Source organism: Castor canadensis, chromosome X, assembly GCF_047511655.1.
Source record: "Castor canadensis chromosome X, mCasCan1.hap1v2, whole genome shotgun sequence".
Lineage (NCBI taxonomy): Eukaryota > Metazoa > Chordata > Mammalia > Rodentia > Castoridae > Castor > Castor canadensis.
Window position 1 is genome coordinate 43,936,938 of NC_133405.1, and position 20,063 is coordinate 43,957,000.

The 20,063-nt window shown below is 38.2% G+C and overlaps 1 protein-coding gene across 7 annotated transcripts in view; it reads left to right on the forward strand.

Annotated features, from left to right (window-relative positions):
• Positions 1-4,645: 4,645 nt before the first annotated feature.
• Positions 4,646-20,063, forward strand: part of Chrdl1 (chordin like 1) — a 133,591-nt gene continuing 118,173 nt past the window's right edge. For 2 of the 7 annotated variants that reach the window (XM_074062592.1, XM_074062593.1), the window contains exons 1-2: positions 4,650-4,822; positions 8,329-8,477. In XM_074062592.1, coding sequence (XP_073918693.1) covers positions 4,671-4,822; positions 8,329-8,477 — 301 coding nt within the window. In that variant the 5' untranslated portion in view covers positions 4,650-4,670. Of the gene's footprint in view, positions 4,823-8,328; positions 8,478-20,063 lie in introns of all 7 variants that reach the window. The other 5 variants (XM_074062594.1, XM_074062599.1, XM_074062598.1 and 2 more) reach the window with 5 other exon arrangements.

Below are 20,063 nucleotides of genomic sequence, written 5' to 3' on the forward strand. Positions count from 1 at the left end.
ATAATGTACTCATCAATTTTCACAAAACCTGCCATTTTTAAAAAGCTAATAAAGATAACCTGACCTTTTGATGTTATGGTGGGACAAAAGCATTCAAAAAGTTAAAATTTGTGTCATCAGAACATTACTGAATATTAATCACTCTAGAATACATTCACTCTCAGATTTTAAAATGAATATGACTTGTGCAACACATAGTATAGAAGATCAGCCCACAACACCAATTGCACTAACATATACTAGGAATGAACTTGTGGAAACTGATATGAAAGCACAATACCGTTTACGACCGCTCCAAAGAAAATGAAATATATAGGTATGAATCTAACAACATATATATAGGATTTTTATGCTTAAAGCTACAAAATATTGATGAATGAAGTCAAAGAAGACCTAAATAAATGGACAGATATATTGTGTTCATGACTAGAACACACAGCACATTAAAATGGTCAATTCTCCCCAAATTGACCTATACATTTAATGAAACTCCAATCCAAATCCTAGTGAGCTTTTTTTTTGTAAACACAAAGTTATTCCAAACATTATATGGAAATATATGGGACCTAGGTTAATTAGAATAGTTTTGAAAAGGAAAAACAAAAGAGGAGGAACAACTCCACTTGATATTAAGACCTACTATATGCCTACAATAACCAAGACTGTGTGGTTTTGGTGGAAGGATAGACACACAAATCAACAGGATAGAGAAACCAGAAACAGACCTAAATAGACAAGCTAAACCAATGTTTGACAAAGGTATAACAGCAATTCAAAAAAGGCTGGGGCATAGCTCAAGTGCTATCGCACTTGCCTAATAAGCCTGAGGCCCCAAGTGTTATCTCCAGTACCACACACAAAAAGAAAAACTTTTCAAATTGGATATCATCACAATTAAAAACTTTTCTTCTATAAAAGCCCATGAGAAGAGAATGAAAAGACTACAGACAGAGAAAACATTTGCAACTATATATATATATATATAATATATATATATATATGTATATATATATATATATAATATATATACACGTATAATAAACACATGAAAAGAAGATAGATGTCATTAGGTACTAGGGCAGGGTGTGGCGGTGCATGCCTGCTATCCCTAGCATTTGTGAAGCTGAGGCAGGAGTACCATGAGTTTGAAGTCATCCTGGGTTACAGTGCAAGACCTGTCTCAATAAATAAATGAATATCATTACTTTTAGGAAAATGCAATTTTAGCCATAATGAGATATCTATCAGAATGACTAAAATTTTAAAATGACAACAATAAATACTGGCAAAGTTGTAGAGCAACTGAATCTCTCATACATTGGTGATAGGAGTATAAAATAGTATAACTGATCAAAAAAGAGTAAAGGAGTCCTTTTTAAATGAATCATATTCTTACCATGCAGCCCAAGAACTGCATTGTTGAGCATTTATTCAAGAGAAGTGAAAGTTTGTTTATGCAAAAACATATACACAAATACTCACAGCAGCTTTGCTTGTAATCGGCAAAATCTGGAATCAATCCTTATATGGATCAATGATTGAGTAAACTGTGACACATCTGTACCATGGAATACTACTTAGCAGTAAAAAGGAGCAAACTATTGATAATCCTGAACAACTTGAGTAGGTTTCCATAGGGTTAAGTTGGGGAAAAAAATACTCTCAAAAAGTTACATGCTCATGAGTCTATGTAACTTTTTTTTGCAAAGTAGCAGCAGAGTTTTATTGAGAGTGAGTGAAAGCAGGAAAGTACACTTCCCAAGAAAGGGGAGCCTGGGCTCTAAGTGAGGCAAAGCTATACCTAGAGCCCAAGAACCTCTATGTAACATTTTTAAAATACAAATTTATGGAGTTGGAGAACAATTTAGTGGTTCCCAAGGAATAGGGGGAGGGAGGGAAAAGATGGGTTTAACAACAAAAGAGTACCACCTAATCCTTGTGGTGTTGGCCCTGCTCTGTATCTTGACCGTGATGGTCACATGAACCTACACATGTAGGTAATGCACAGGCAAAGGAGTGCATTTAAAAATGGTGACATCAGGATAAGGTGAAGGGATTGTATCAATGTCTGTTTCCTGGCTGTGATATTACATTTATGTATAATGTCACTATGGGAGAAAACTGGGTGAAGGGTATTCAGGTATTTCTTACAACTGCATATGAATTTATAATTACCTCAAAATAAGAAAGTTTTATCATAAAAAATTGGTATATGATTATTTATATTCCCATTCTCATTTACTAAACAGAGAAAATAAGGCATGGAGACAACCATTGGTTTAATTTGTATAAGACCTGGTAAGATGTCTAGGTTAGGACTTCCTCAAATTGGAGCTCCAGTTTAGAAATCAAGACTGGAACTAAAACAAGGACCACATTTATTACAGTAATGAAGAATCTTTCCGAGAATTACAGCAGCCCTGTATACAGTTGCCTGCAAATGTATAAAAGGTCTTGAGCAAGTTTGATAGAACCAATTGATAATGATAACTTGCTTTAAGCTGCTGGTTTGTGGGATATCTTGTTTTGCAGTACTCTGAATAATACAGCAACCAATGAGAGTGAGTGGCTTTAGCTAAATAGATGAGCTTTTAAATCACAATGAGTCTATTTCTTTTAAATGCTAGCGCCCATGTTTGCCCTAGACTATTTCTTGAAATCCATTTTCCTGAATTCTTTGTAAGCATGTCAGAAGTGATGATAGGGACCCGGGAATGCATACACAAAGAAAATCGAATGAGTTCTTGCCCTTGAAGAACTTACAACTTAGTGAGACCAAACATTAGCACATATTAAGTGGCACAAAAACAGTGATAAGGCAACAAATAATCAAGTTCGAACTAATATATTGCAGCACAAATTGAATGCATGTGGCAATGTATGGCTCCCAAGCAGCAAGACAGGGCCAGATATTTTGGGCCCTGCAGGCAACATTTCAGAAAGACCCCCCCTCTCCTTTGTTAACAGTGAAATAAACATCTCCAGCAATGCATGGGATAGTTGGATGATATTGACACTTCTGAAGGAAGAAAAAGGAGGTAACTTCCAGGGACAATTATTCTTGTTTAAATTTTCCTTTGTTTTCTGCTCCTGATGCGTGTGTGTGTGTGTGTGTGTGTGTGTGTGTGTGTGTGTGTGTGTTAAGTCAGAACAGATTTCACTGAGCATCAGTTTCTTCACCTATAGAGTAAGTATAACAGTCAGAGTGTAGTGGGTTGAAAGTCAGGAAATGAATCGCAAATCTGTCATTTACTAGCTATGTGACCTTGGATACATTACCCGCCCCCACATCAGTTTCCTCTTCCGTGAAATGATGACATTGAGCTGAACTGCTCAAGTGATCCATTAATAGTACAGTTTGTAGTGAGGGATTAAAAACTAATATTGATGCACTGTGTACCAAAGTACTCTGTAAGTCATGAAGTGCTATACAGATGCTAAGAATACCAATATTATCTAGTTTCTGTAGAAAACTTCCTATAGTCCTACAAATTTAGAGACTTAAGATATAAATGGATGGTGCCTGTCAAGAAAGTGCCTTGCCTGGGAAGAAGAAGGGGATCAGAAGTCAGGAGCAGAGTAGACAAGAGAGGGTAATGGGAGGGGGTGAATATGCCCAAAGTACATCAGATACATGTATGAAAAAGTCACAATGAAACCCATTATTTTGTACAATTAATATAGCTAATAAAAAATTTTTTTAAAGACAAGAAAGTGCTTTTGTGGACCTTAGAGGATTCTGATGATTCTTTGTAAGTATAGTCCATCAAATAAACATACATCTGGAGTAGTCTGTGCCAGGCTCACCAAAGTATCAGTGATGCTATTGTAATTTTAAGGTTGGGGGCATCTTAGTCCAATTTAGAACCTCAAGGACTGCTAAGGCAGGGGTAGCTATGGTGGGCCCCACCGTTTTCTTTCAGACACTTAACACTTGGTAGGATCCCGTTCCACGAAGCATGGGAGCCCTCTTTGTGACAGACAGTAGATTTTCAAATCCCCTTCCATCTCCTCTCTCACCATCCTCTTCACCCAGCCTTTAAGGACGCCAAACCCTTGTCACTTGGCACAGTGAGAATGTGGGAAATGCCCTCAAATGTAAGTTAGGGTGGAATCTGCCAGGCCAGCTCAACTTGCACGCCGCGCATGAACTCAGGAAAAAATCCAGCCGCACCAGGAAAGGACATTGTCCCGCAGGAGAAAGGGCGCGGGGCTTGCAGGCAGGGAAGTGGAAGGGTAGCCTTCCAGGAGCGCATGACTGGTGGGGAGCTCCTAGGTGTATCCAGTGCAGAAGGGGAGGAGGGGCCGCCGAAGATGTGCGGTCCCTTTAAGACCCCAACGCTCGCCTAGCCAAAGGAGGGGGGGTGTGGTGGGGGCGCTGCGTGATGGGAAAGTCGCCGGCTGAGCCTCACACTTTCTCCCGGGTTTTAAACTTTCGGGTCAGGGGAGCAGGAATAAAACTGTAGTGCGGGACTCAGAAGGGGTGCGCGCTTTGCAGCGGCTGCGTGCTTGCGGACTTCCCGCCGGCGCCCCGCGGCCGGCCGCCCGCCTCTCGGGCCAAGTGGGGAGCGGGCAGGCGGGCGGGCAGGTGGCCCCGGGCCGCCGCGCCCGCCTTGGCTCTGCCCCCCGGAGCCAGCGGGCCGCTGCTCCCTCGTGGTGTGAGGGCGGTGATGTTTTTCCTCCCACCCACTTTGGAGTCCCCCCTCCCCCCGCGCGCGCACTCGGGCTCACGCCACAACCTGCGAGCCCCAGACCTCGGAGGAGCGCCCCGGGGAGCCCGGAGCGCGCGCACGCGTGGCAGACGGAGGAGGCCGGTGCCCAGGTCAGTGAGCAGTGCCCCGCGTGCTCTTCCCCACCTCCCTTACCAGCCCTCGCACAGGTGGGGTGACTTCTGTTAGCTGGAGCCGCCCCTGGAAGTTCCCCAGGGCGCCTTGAACTCTCCGACCAGACCTGCCATCCCAACCCGTTCTGTGTGCCAGCTGCTGGGGCCAGGATGGAAGTGGGGTCCAAGGCGCCCAGCGGAGGCAAATTGGGTACCTTGGATTCGAACTCACAACTCGCCGCTCCCTGCTCAGCCTGGCCTGCATTTCTGCATGCCTTAGTGCTTCCAGAGGCCGCTCTGCTACTCCCTGCCAAGCTACCTAAGGGAGTCTGCAGTCCACCAGGCATGTGTCCTGTCCGGGAGCCTGTTTTCTCATTTTATTGAAATGCCATGGACCAGTGGCTGATTAATACATGCTAAAAGTAATGAACCAGGGTGGATGGACGAGAGGCTCCCCTATTCTCTGGACATTTGCCTCATTTTCTGCCTCACTGGGGCCAGAGTTTGAGACACTAGGCTCGGGAAGCAAAGTGGTATTTCCAGAACACGGGTCCTGGAAAACCTGCCTTCCAGTCCGTCCCAGCCCAGCCAGTAACTCAACTCTTTTGCGTTCTCTGACCCCCTCCCCTAAGCCCATTTTGAAGGTGGAGTTGTGTGGAATGAAATGAAATGACAGATTGGAAAGGGTTTGGCAAGCCAAATGCAAAGGCATTGTTTGTCAATCATAAGCAGCAAGGAAGGCATTGCCTCTGACAAGACACCCTGGGCTCAAACTGCCCTTTTTCAGTGGCAACCCACCAGGAATTCACTGAGCTTTTCCTGTTGGGTGGTAGTGTGGGGAGAGGATTTCAGCTGATGGACAAGGACTTGAGATTCCAGGGTCTTTCTTTGTTTGTCACAAAGAAAATTGCTACCCTAGGGGCTGTCCCACAGATGATAGTGAATGTGAGATTACAAGGTCAGTTAGGCCTCTGTGGAGCATTAAAGAGACACTGTGGGGCGTGAAGAACTGACTGACACGGGTTTATCCCTGAGTTTCCCTTTGGGCTGTCTCTGGTCCTGTTCTCCCCAGGAGACTTGTGAGAGTGAGCTTCTGTCATTTGATGGCTCAGGTTGCTTTGCAGTTAAGAGTCCTGCAAGGAGCAGTTGTTCTCTTTGCTGGATGCAAAGAGACAATGTGAGTGCTTATTTCATGTGGGCATCTTAACAGATATCTGTTCCTTGGCATCTGACACTTCTTTCTTGTTCTTTGTAAAGCTCATACCAGCTCCCATCTCATCCTCACCCCCCAGTGTTAGTTGTAGGGTTTTGTTTTCTTTGTTTCTTTCTTCTTGGGTCTTGGATCCCCCAAAATGTGTCAGTGGCTACATTTCTAAGTAACCTGTAAAAGAGCCAGTGCAAGTTCAACAGCACGACAGCTTGTGTGAAGTAGAGAGTTAATGCAGAAATAACTCCAGTTAACTGGGTCAAAGTATAATTTGAAAAATTAAGGAGAGTTTGGCTCTTTGTAAGAATAAGACTCGGATCTTTACTAAGCCATGCTGGCTGTGTATACTGCTGCAGTCCCAACAAATGTTTTGAACTACCCGATTCCCCAAAAATAAAAAGGTAAAGGAATAAAGAGAAATTGAACAGTAGGGAGACCTGGGGAGGAAACTCTTCTTGGTTCATATTTCTGTACAGAATACAAAGGCAGTACTTCAGGATCTTGTAAATCAAAAGTGAGTATTTGTAAAACGATTCATTTTCTGATATTCTCCATCACCTCCTGGCAGGCCACATGGATGACAGGAATGCCAAAAAAGATTAATTGCTCTCTAGTCACCAACTTTTCTATTTGCTCATAACATTAGTTGGGACCCAAGCAAAGCAAAAAAAAAAATCTAAGGGCTGCTTTCTTGCCAGCTTGAGTTATGAAGCAATGCTACTGTTCATTGAATCACCCAATCATTGTACAAGAAAAACAACCCTGTTGGTTCTTGCATGGGGAGACCCAAAAGCCGTGGTTTCCAAAACACCGCCTGAGATCCATATATGATTGTGATAAATTAGATTTCAGCAGTTAAAAAATCTGTCTTTCAGGGGCTTGGGGGATAAGCTTATTAAAATAGGCTCAAGAAGACCCTTACTGGGGTGGGTAGCTGTGTTAAACTGTTCATGAAAGTGCCTTGCTTCGAGGTAACCGTACCGCTCAGAGTACAGAAATTTTCTCAGTGACTCAAAGTGGACCACAACTTACCCGGACATCAGAACCCAGGGAGAATTTGATCCTTTTATAATGTGTGAAGGAGGTAGAGAGAGAAGGCAGTTAGGTGCTACAAATCATTCCTGATAGCATAATTTATTCTCTAGGATTAGCTTGTCCTCAGTTACATATTCATAAGTTGAAACAGTGGAATTTGGAAGATACTGGCAATCTCATAGCATTTAAAGTAGAAGCTGTGGCATTCACGTAAGAACCCAGCGATTCAGTTGTCTAAAATGAGCATCTTACATTCCTACAATTTTTTTTAATGTTTGATATTTAGGTTGGACTCTCTGAAAAGATCATGGAGTTTACTTTCTATCCTGGGTTAACCCCTGATTGGATGTTGTGTTTTCCAAATGTTTAAATATTTTCCAATTACCTATTGAGAGAGTTTTGCAAACTCTAGTCTATGGAAATGACCCATGGCTACATATGAACTACAGCAAACATTCTCTGTTCCAAGGCTCCAAAGGCTTAACATTTCTATCCCTTAGACTGGAAATGTCAATATCACATTTTAAAGAGTTGCAGTTGCTTTAGCTGTCTTTTGCATGGCGATACAAGGGGAACAAAATACCTATGTAAATTTGCCCAATTTCCCTTAAAATAGCCCATTTAAATTTCCATTTCACAGTGATCTTTATGGGAAGGGCTATTTCTGAACCATTTTAAGCAATAAAACTTTTCTAGGGTTGAATTATATCCATTTGCTATCTTTTCTAACATAAGTTGACGAACTGAAGTGTTACAGATCTCATAGAGGACACAGGAGAAACTTTGATCAATTAGTACTTGATTCCTGATGGATTAATGATAACAGCAGACTGAAGCTAAGGTTAGTTAACTTCCATTTCATAAATTACTTGAGTCTTACACATATTACTTACTTTCACGCCATTGTCAAAATAGCCCTTTTACAAACTCCAGTTTCCTTTTTCTACACCCCTCTAAATCTATTGAGAAATCAACATTAATTCCTTTAGAAAGGAAGATTTCAAACTGTATTTTTATTTTCCTATGACTTGTAAAGATTTAGCCTCAGCATTGGATAGGAATGCACTCACTCTCTTGAATTTTTTTCCCACAATCTTTGCAAGAAGAGAGAGACAAGTCCTTATTCTTATGCAGGCAAACAATGCTTGCAGTTATGTAAATTCTCCAGTGTTTTTTTTTCTAGCAATTTAGAGGCCTAAGCATCAATGATGCATCAGTTCTAGGGGACCTGTTGTAATTCTTTTTTCTGCTTTCTTCCCAACAGCTTGAGTACACCGTGCCTTGAAAGTTCTGAGCTACATTTTGCAGTAGCTCAAATGAGAAAAAAGTGGAAAATGGGAAGCATGAAATACATCTTTTCCTTCTTGTTGTTCTTTCTTTTCCTAGAAGGAAGCAAAACAGAGCAAGTGAAACGTAAGTGTCTTGAGTTTAAAAAACTAAGATACTTTCTTACAATTTCTTTGGAAATGTGATTATAATCTGGTAGGGATTGTGATTTAGCCCAAATATGGCTATGCCATTATTCTTTGAGAAGAAAGTGTTACTGGTTGATGCATGAGTTGATAAAAGAATGAGAGCTTTGAACTGGGCCAACTAAATTTGGAGCTGTTTTTCTGATTATCATATAGTTTTCATCTCATAGAACACACGACACATTAGCCCATTTTCTCTTTCCTGTTCTAAACTGTACAAATCTCATTCCATTTTACGTAACTCTAGAAATATCTGACAGATGAGTTGGATTTTTTCCCACATTTCAGGCTCTCCAGCAAAGGTTTTCAGTTTATGAAAAAGAAAAACAGAGAAAAAGAAAAGAAAAAGTAAAGCAGGGTTGGCCTATTCCCTCATGCAAAAAAAAAAAAAATAGAGAGAAAAGGAAGGAGTCTTCATATGAACTAGATTCTGATGAAAAATCCTTTGAGGAAATTGAGATTCCAGTGAACATTAGCAAATTAGATGTCATTTATTGAAATGAAGTCTCCGCAAAGCCAGGGAATATTTCTAGAAAGTCAGTGATCCGTGTGATGGGCTAATACATTGGAGAAAGCAGAGTGGCAGGGTGGCAGGAAAGGGAGGGTAATTAGCTCTCCTTGCTCCCACATTTGGGAGATTTATGAGTAACATGGACATATCTGCTGGCTTTGGGCCACTTGAAGCCACTTCTGAGGTAGATGCTTGCTCTAAATTCAAAGGAAAACCCATCATTCCAGTTCCCTTTATGGCTACATCAAAAAGAAGTACAAAGTGAATTGGTCCAAGAGGGACAGTCTCTGCTCCACTGAACTTATTCATGAGGAGTGTGAAAATATTCTTGGTAGGAGCCTCAGCAGCATCTGAAGCCCATCCCTTAAACATTTATCTCCTTTATCAGCGTAAGTTAAATATATGAGGCAGAAGACTCGCTGACAAGGAGAGCAGTGCCAAGCCAATTCCATTGTTCAGAGTGTTTCTGTCTCACTATGATTTCCAGAGTAAGGTTAGTCTTCTTCCCAGGAGAAATAATGTTTTTGATTAGGCGCTTAAGTATGAGTGATCTGTGGTGATATCTAGTATGATTGGGACACAAAGGAACTTTAGCAGGGTACAGTCTCAGCAAGAAAGCTTAAATCAGCTTCCCCCTTATATTCTTCAAACTACCTCCTTCTCCTTCCACTTGAACATAGTTCATACCAGCCTCCTCCTCCAGAAGTCCTTCTTGATTTTAGTAGATGTGATAGAAATATTGCCCATCCATTCTCAACTCAGCTCACAATCAGCCAGGCTTAAAACCCCTCCTCTCTTACAGAGAAACTTCTCTTATGCCCTGTTACTGATGGCCTCATAGGGGAGGTTTGTGATGCTCTTTTGAGAGGAATGTTGTCTATGAAAGTTAGTTTTAGAGTTTGGCTGCCAATCTAAGAAAGATGTGACAAAAATATAGAACAAAAACTAGTACTTTCTAACATTTCCTGGTGGCTATGAATTTTTCCCCAGCTATTTTAGTATTCAGTGAAAGGGATTATGTAACAGATGGTCCAAGGTACCCATTCTGGTCTAATATTTCAGAATTATAGTTAGACGGTGAAGTCAAGGACATGGTCATTTCTGAATGAGCCACTGAGTATCATTCCATGTGGCTCCACCTAAGCTTACTGTCTTGAGGATGGGTAAATCATCTCCACTAAAGGAGAAACCTCAAAGTGTAAGTCCTATGTATGTTGCCTTGACATATATACATACAAACACATACTCAGACACAAATATGCATCCACCTAGATTTATATTGCAGCTCTAGCGATGAAAAATTAGAAAGAGCAGTGGAAATGTCAATCTATAAGGGAATAGTTATGCAAATGATCCAAGTATTATGCTACCATTAAAAACACTGCTTACTGAGGCTGGGCACAGTGAGTCATGCCTGTAATCTTAGCTACTCAGGAGGCAGAGATTGCCAGCCAGGGCAAAAAGTTTGTGAGATCCCATCTCTACTAATGAAAGTGGAGCATGGTGGTGTGCACGTATCATCCCAGCTATACAGAAAGAATACACATGGGATCTTATTTGAAAATTAGCTAAAGCAAAAGGGGTAGTGGTGTAGCTCAAGTGGAAGGCCCAGTACCATCAAAAAGAAATACTGTCTATTGTTGGTGGCTCTGGGAAAATGCTTATATTAACTTATTTTTAGATTTCTTAAATCATAAAATTAATATATGCTTATTCTACAAAATAATATGAAAATATCTAGACTTCATAAAGAACGTGTACCACTTAACTCCCATTCCATTTTCCGGGGTAAGTACTATTAGTGGTTTGCTCTGTGTTCTTCCTAATTTTTTTTCTGTGTTATAAACTTATACATACATGTCTGTATGAATTTTATTTTACAAAAATTGGAGAGCATATGCATTTTCCTGTGACTTGCTTTTACACAACAATGCATCTAAGATATCCTTCCATGTCAGAAAATTGCAATATAACAATGACATATTCTCTCTGTGCTTTCCTAGTGTCCAGTTGTATATATGCCATGGTTTATTTAACCAGTCTCTATTTGTAGACATAAAGGAAGGTACTCCCAGCTTTTGCCATTATAATCAAAGCATTAGTGAATACCTTAGACATGAATGCAAGTATTTGTGAGGAATTATTAGTCAAAGTGTGTTTGGTTTTGATCTTGGTAAGTGCTGCCAATTGCTCTTCAGCTAAATTGTACTAATTTACATCCCCACCAGCTATGTATGATATCCATTTATAATTCCTTCATCAAGAATATTACTGTCTTTGGGTATATTATCAATGTAGAAATCAGATTTCACTTTTGTCTTGATATTTTCCTGTTATCATAGCATCTTTTCAAGTACATTGTGCCCAATTAGATTTCTTCTGCATTGACTATTTGTCATTTGTGTTGCTTTTCTTATTTATTTATAGAAGGTTATTTGTTAACTTTTTGTGATTCAAAATTTTGCTTTAAACTTTAAGTTATATATTCATATCAATGTTTTAATCGGATTTGTCATTTATTTCCTGTATTACTGTTGTATTTCTTATTCCTAGGAAGGTCTTTCCACTCTATTCTTTTTTTTTACATGGAACTGGGACTCAAACCCAGAGCCTGTACATGCTAAACAAACACTAAACCACTTAGCTGCATCCCCAGCCAACAGCATATATTCTTAGATTTTCTTCTGCAGCTGCCATATTTTGGGACTTTATCCATAGTTCTCTATTCTATCTGAAATGTATACTTACATATGGTATGCAATAGGGAATTAATTTTTTAAATCTTTGGATGATAGGTTTATGAATGTTATTTTTGTTCTTTGTGCTTCTTATATTCCATAGTTTCCACAATTGCCAAGTATTACTTACACAACAGGGGAAAAGTCCTTTAAAGTAAAACGACATCTCATATTCCATATTCTTACTGTCCAGATCTAGAAAAGGAAGGTATGGGAGTAGATGAAAAAGAGGGTTATTTTTAAAATTAAAAAAGAACTTAGAAAACTTCAGGAAATGTGTAAGTGTAGAAATAATAAACCTTCACATCTCTCTTTGCTGCCTATCTCCATTTTTCTCAAGGAAGCCAGTTTTTGATCTTTCTGGGCTGGTTAGAATATAAACTTATAGGTCAAGGAGGGTGTTGTATGGCCTATTTGCTCTTCTGTTTGGGACATCAGGGTGGGTTGTGGGGGAAGGCCATTATGGTAAAAAATCCTCGCTCAGTTGGTGTAGAAATCTGAAGCAGTCTGGAAAAGTACTTTGTAGAAAGCTCTTTTCACAAGGAATGGTGAAGATTTGTGCTGCCACTTGCTGCTAGCTAATTAGCCATAGTTACAGTTGCTTTTATGAGTGGGAAGATGGGCTCAGGAGAGCAGGAAGTACTGATAGCTCACTGAAATGGATGAATGAGCCATTTGTTGCATATATAAAAGATTGTTACTGTCCGGCATCAGCAAGGTTTGAGGTCTTTAGCCAGAAAAGGATCTTTCTATAACTCTATTATGCTCTGTTGTTGAAGTTGTAGTCAATGGGGCCAGGAAGTTCTTTTGAAGTTCAAGGAAGTGTGACAGTCAGCGTAATATTCATGCAAATATGGCACTAAAGGACTGAAGAGTTTGCCCCTTTTGGCAGATCTAACTTAGGTAATGGATAATTGGTCAAAGTGACATTGAAGAATTGAATTGTTAAGAGTATTTTATTATGTGTTGCTAATAGACTAGACTGTATCAAGTCTAACAAAGTTTCTGGAGAAAAAAAGTTCATGTATCTCATGGGTCCAATTCCTATTTTACAGGGTGAATTAAATGAATCTTCAAGAGACTAGATGATCACTTATTTTTCTTCACAGGATAAAATATTTCAATATTATATTTGCCTTAAAGTGGGCTTTTGGAGTTCTCAGGAAAAAGCAGGCCACCAAAATATGGATAGAAATGAAGAAGTGTGGCCTTATGGAGTTCACCCAGAATATCTCTGTTTATTGTGAAAGCCAGTCAAAAAGGCATGAGTGCTCTAGGTTCTCCTTGACATCTGAGAGGATTATTGTTCAATAAAAAGAAGTAAGCAAAAGAATAGGCCTATTCACATCTTAGAAGTTTAAGTAGTTAGAGGTAGAAGAAAGAAAGAATACTATAAAATTAGACAGCTTGTGTGGTGGTACACATCTGTAATCCCAGCTACTCAGGAGGAAGAGGTAGGGGGAATATAGTCCAAGCCCAGTCCAGGCTAAAGCACAAGACCCTATCTGAAATACAAACTAAAAGCAAAAGTACTGGTGGTGTGCCTCAAGTGGCAAATTGTTTTCCTAACAAGCTCAAGGTCCTGAGTTCCTCCTAAGGTCTCTAGCACCTCTCCCCAAAATTAGATAGCTTACTGTGTTTGGCATGGAGGCTCTGGAGTTAACTAGATTCAATATCCAGATCCATGAATGTTTTGTGTGCTTCAGGAATGTTTCTTTAGCCTTTTGGGCTTCAGTTTTCTTATCAGTACAATGGGGAAAATAATAGCATAATGAACATCACCACGGTCATTTAAGGGATAAACAAAATTGTGTACACTGAATGCTTTTGAACAGTGGCTGGCACAGAATAAATGGTAGCCATTACAGCAGCCCTCTTAGAAGTCAAATTATGTGATGCCCTTAATTTAAGATGAGAGTCATTGGGGTCAAATGCCTTTTGAAAGACAGATAGCAAATTCCAGCCAGAGTCATAACTAAAACCCAGGTCTCCAAATTCAGGTTCTGTTCACTATACCAGTATTCCTCTGGCAATTCTTTGAGGAAGCAAGTTCATTTACTTGAATAGAAGCCCAGTATTTTACACACAGCAGCTACTTAATAAATAAGAGATGATCCAAGTGAATGAACAAAGAACTTTGTAACAAGAATTCCTAAGAGACACAATATAGTATTTGTGAGTTTACAGGCTGAGACTAGGACTAAAATTATTCAGGAACCTAAGTAAGTAAAGCCACAGGAAAGTTGTGAGGAAGGTTTAAAATATGTGCCTTTATGTCCATGCTTCTTAGATTTCCCCGACTTCTCAGTAGGATTGGAATGTACTCGTAGTTTTATGGAAAGAGGATTATGCTTAAAGTCAAGAGACCTGGTTTTTGGTCATTCTTCTGTTACTTACTGTGCGGTGTTGGTTGAGTCATTCGTGTTCTTTGAAGTAAAGATTCATTAAATATAAACTGAGAGAATGATTGCTTTCTGGACAGAGAACTAAAGGACAACAGAGTAAGGGTTGGGGAGGTGAAACAAGGGGAACCAAGGCCCTGGTTTTGGGTACTTGGAGCAAACTACCTATGCTTTTAATCTCCTCACAAGGTCATTGCAAATAGAATTTTATTCTCTTTATATCTAATAGATTAGATACAGATTAGAGATGAAAGACTAAGTGCAAGATAACAGCTACAAAGAAGAAATAAAGTAAAGGCAATCTGAAGAATGTAGAAGGAGTAGATATATTTAAAATGTGTTTTGATAGATTATAGCATTTGCACTCTAATTTTGGCATATGCTTCCTGAAAGGATAAAAAAAAGAAACTTTGGAATTGTTGGAAAGGTTAGTTTAATGTACAGACTATTCACACCTCCCTTCTACCATTTTAGCAGTACTGATCATGAGCTATTTGAATAAAGCACGTCTGGTTGATCCAAAGAGATCATCTATAACCTTGCTTTCCTAGAAGAAAGAATTATTGTCTGTTTGGCATTTCTTTATTGACTCTTTTGTAAAGGAAAAGGACAAATATTGATTTATAACTCAACAAAGGTGTTTCTGTAAGTAATAAGGAAATGTGGTCCAGGTATTGTACCTTTGAGTGACCTTAGCTAATTAGAAGTTAGAACATAGAGATGTTAAATAAATGGATGCTTAATCCACCTACTAGATTAGACTGTCAGCTGTCAGATGCTCTAACCAATCTTTATATTAAAATTATTTTTTTCTGATTTAATAATGTTCCTTTTTTCCTTGTGCTTTAAAATTTTTAAAAATTATATTATTGTTATACTGGGGGTACATTGTGACATTTACAAAAGTTCTTACAATAAATCATAGTTGAATTCACCCCCAGATGCTCACTGTTAAACACACAAAAATATAAGTTAAAAACGAGCAGATGTCTCACCATGTATGATAACTATAGTTAAATAAATGTATATATGTATATAACATTGTAACATTATATAACATATTTTATACATGAATATATGTATATAACTATATAGCCTTCTCTCCAAGCTCAGCTATACAGTAGACCCTTGACCCTTGATATCTGAAGGTATATGGTTCCAAGAAGATCGCTGTTGAGGAAAAACTATGAATACTCAGGATGCTTAGAGTTCAGTTCTGTACTGAGAATGTTTGATTTATTTTTCTGGTAACACCATCATTCAAGACATGCTGCCTTTCAACGAATGGAAAATTTTCACTTTATCACATAAATTAAATACATTAACTTTCACCTTGGTTTTTGGACACCATTTGATTTGGGGAGACATATTTTCACAAAATTAAGGGCAGGGAAATGCTCAGCAGATCACACAACGATTTAAACACAGTTGATGACAACGCAGGTTTGACTGAGAGCTTTTCCATCAGCTGAGCTGCATAATGGGTGTGGGAATTTAGAATGTTTGTTTTTGAAATTTCTTTTGATTTATTTATTTTTGACCATGTTTGGTCAAAATCACAAATAATAAATTCCCAAATGAGATGGACTTACTATAGATATGCATTATTTTATAAAAATGATGTATTGTAACTAACTTGGATCAGGGATTGTTATCTCAGTTCACCACTGGAGTTTCTAAAATGTACCAGTAGTGAAGATATATCCATGTTGTCTGAAGTAAAAGTTGGGTGCTTTACATTTGCATGGGATGTAAATTTGATTCTGTTGTGAAAGGTTCAAGAGCCCAACTTTTATTCTTGACCAAATAGAAAGAAAATATTCCCAACCAGACAGAAAGTCTTGTTTAACTGAGACTTGTGAAGCTGAGGTGCTGATAGGAAGAATAATTTTTTTAAACAAGAGCTTGAATTTTTGCCCAAAGTCCTATGCCATATGATATGGAACAGATTATTTTAGCCAGAAAAAAATAGTTAGGTCAAGTTTCACCAGTCAAGTAGTCTTTCTGTAAAAGGATCTCCCCATGGTCCCATAGTAAAGACTAATGAGAATACCATCAACTCCCCGTTATCCATGCTAATCAGAGATAGAAGGGCACATTGAATTGAAATTTCATGGTGAATTTCCCATTCTCATCTTAGCCCATGGTGTCACCTTGCTTGACTCTCAAACCTCTTTGAACTATAGATCCTTTCCTTCTCATTGATTTTTCCCACCTGCCAGTAGAAAACAGAAAGAGCCATAAAGCAAGTAATGGGAGGGCCATGATAAGGACAGGACACTCAGTAAAAATTAAGTTGAGCTACTTTGGGACAAATCATCCAGCAAGTAGGAATAAGATAATTCCTGGATGAAGGAATAAATTGTATCCACAGAATGAAAGATTTAGTTTCTTTCTGGCTGTCCTTTTTTCACTGGTTTACACAGCCTGGAAATGAAGTTTTAAAATCATGGTGGAATCTGACAGGATCTTCAACTCCAGAAACCTTATGTCATAGAAATAAGAAAAAATTATGTAACTACTATATGTTGTCCTTCCTACATTCTGCTTCAAGTTGATAAATGACAGAAGAGAATTACTGATGCCTTTCTTTTTTGTTCACTGTTCTAGGATCTTTTTAAAGGAAACAAATGATTAAAAAGAAATTTTCTTACTTGCTATGTTCACCAAATATAATGAACACCAAAGATTCATCTCTCCTTTCCCAGGGACCATATGTGTTATAATAAAATAAATATTATTGTAATACTGACATGGTGATATGTCTACAGTAATAGCCGTTATCAAAAACAGTTCATGGGAATTTTTCTTGCTTTTGTACTGGTGATGGAGTTGTTGACCTTTTGACCTAATGTTAGGAGATGGGCAGTAATGACTGGGAATACACTGATGGCATAGTAATACATCTCTGTTGCTGTTTGCATTTTGTAATCATCGTTTCTGTTAACAGGGGCCACTAAAGTAGCAGGGATTTCCACCTCTAATTAAAGCCATCTAAAGCATTTGAAAAATAGCTATGATGATGCAAGTTGATGGTCCATCTCACATGTTATTTGAATTCCCTTGGACCAAATTCTATTCTCAGATGATATTAAGTGTTAGTATGTCAGGCATTTTTCAGCTGATATCTCCCAGATATTGATAAGGAATTACCTTACTTTTCTTCTTCCTATCTTCTAGACTTTGGTGAGACATCTTTGTTATTGTCTAAGATGTTGTACTGGGTTGTAGGTATGGTTGATTATACCGGATAGTTCATTCAGTTCTCTCCTGGGTGGTGCCAAAAAATCCTTAAAAGTTCAAGCACAGAAAGTACTAAAATTGACTTTATCTTAGTTTCTGACAATTGACAGCTGTCCAGTGTGTTCATGGAGAAACCAGTATGTGTGCTAACCCCTCCATTTTGGACAATCATGCGAAAATATATCCTAAAGATTATGTGTTTACTTCCATTATGTGATTGAAAAAATATTAATGTCAGTAATTGAAGAAGCACCAATGATGTTACTCTTCAGCTCCTTTTTTTGCCTCCAGTTCCTGAATTTTGCTCCTCCAAGGACTTGTGGATTTCTCTCTGGGGCATAATTGGCTAAATCCCATACCACTGAGATAATAAGAGCAATGTACTTGATGAAAGACCATTATGTTTGCATTAGGATCAGGTTTCTATCAGCAGTTAGTGTTTGAGTAATATGTTTGCATCCTCAAGAAGCTTAGTTTGGAAGACAGTGGTACAGTAATGTGAAATCAATGCCATGTGAGCGTCTGAGAAAAATGCTCTTAGATTTGAAACGAATGAAAATGAACTTTTAACTAGGATAATCTTGTCTTCCCCAAAAGATTTCAAAGCCCTTGAGAGCATGTAAACTATTTTATACTTTATGCAAAAATGCAAAATAAAGTGTTTGCCATCCTTGGCATTTTATATAGTCTATTTTGAGTATGACTTCATTTCAATACAAACAACACTGGTTCTTTGAAAGGTGATCAAAGCTGTATTTCAAAGGCAGAGGTGTATGGGTAATTTGAGAAAAGGTTAGGAAAGAATATGTGGAAACCCTTTACTTTCTAGGTTCTAAAAGTAGATGACCTGTACCTTACCAACTACACAACAGGAGAGACAAAATTGTGTAATGATTATAGTCCTTGGTTCCAAAGCCAGACTACTCAGGTCTGAACCCCACTTCCATACTTGATTTGTCACGTCAACTTGGGTGAGCTACCAAATCTCTCTGTGCCTTACATTCCTCTTTCATAAAATAGAGCTACCTTGTAGGATTGTTGTGAGAATTCATATATGTAAAGCCCTTAGAACAGAACTTGGCTTATAGGAAGTGCTCAACAAACATTAGTTCTTATTTTGGTTATTATAGTTATCTCCATTTTCATTTGGCTTCATGTTTTACAGAACCTTATTCTCTGGCTGCTTTTTACACCTATCATCTATCTCCCAGTCTTTGATCCAAATTTAGAGTGAGAAAATTCTTATCATTCAAACTTTGTGTAACAATATTGCTTATAGACTGAATTTGGGGAAAAGGGAATCTATTAATGAAGCCAGTTATTTGGGTTGTTTCTGTTTTTTCATGAATAATAGTGAGGTCAGACATATTAAAGTTATTCATGTAACAGTGTCCATGAAAAAATTTGTCTTAAAAAGATATTTCAGAGAAGAGAGCAACTTATTGAAAAGTGATGAGTAAAGAATGCACTCCTTGTGGCATCAGTTCTATCATTTTGAAAACAGACTTCCCTACAAGTTAGAATTTTTAGCAATTTGAACAAGAGTTTTTAAAATGTGAAGTCAACATTTTGATAGCATATTTAATTTTGGTGATTGCTTAGTCTCTCAGAGGTCTTTTTCTTCTATTATTCTATTTCTTCCTCATCAAGTAAGAAAGGAGTAAATCATACAGCCATGCAGATGACATAGCTGACAGCAAAAGCTCATCCAATTACATATTTTAAGTAAATAATATGATGTCAAATTCTGAGTGCACTAATCCAAGCAAGAAAAATAATCCAGAATCAAATACATAATATACAAGTTCTAGCCTACTTTGAAATACAGATTTAGACCAAAAAAATAACTTGTAGTTCACTTCCATTTAAGCATTAGTGGTCCTGAATCCATGGGAGTGTGATTAGTTGTGGTAGCCTAATAATTCCATTTGAAGGTGCAACCTTCATGGATTTGCTTTCAAGTATACTCAGATTATTTCTGAAATGTTCAAATAAGTTGTATATGTGAAATACAAATCCCTTAAGTGTTTTGTTAGAGAGACTATACATTTATTGACAGAAAGTCACTTTTCTGTCACTGACATGTAGAAGGTAGGGAAAGATGCCTCATTTAGACATTTGCCTTGGGAAATTCATGATCATATTTCATCAGTTAAAGATGCTGAGATTGTTAAAACACTTAAAATATTTCTTACTATATCATTAAATGTTTTGGAGCAGAATTCTAATTTTTGTCTACTTAAGAAAACTGTATTTCTCTGACTTGGCTAAAAAATGCACAAATTCTGCCTAAAAAGTAATTTTTAGTTTTCTATGATATTTTAGTTAATAAATGGTTTTGAACACCTACTGTTAGTGATGAAATAAAGATTAGCAAAAATGTTAAGGAAAGTGGTAGTATTATAAAATGTTAAATAAAAATGATTATCAACTTTGCTGATAATAAGAAGTTTTGGTTCCATTTCCCATGTGAATTTGTCAAGGCTTTAAACATGTAAAATATTCATGATTGGGCATTATCACCCAACTGGTAATTGGATGCTAAATTAGTATAGCTTTCCTGGAGGGCAGTTTGGCAATACAGATCACAAATTTAAAGCATCCAAAACTTTCCACCTGAGAAATCTGCTTCT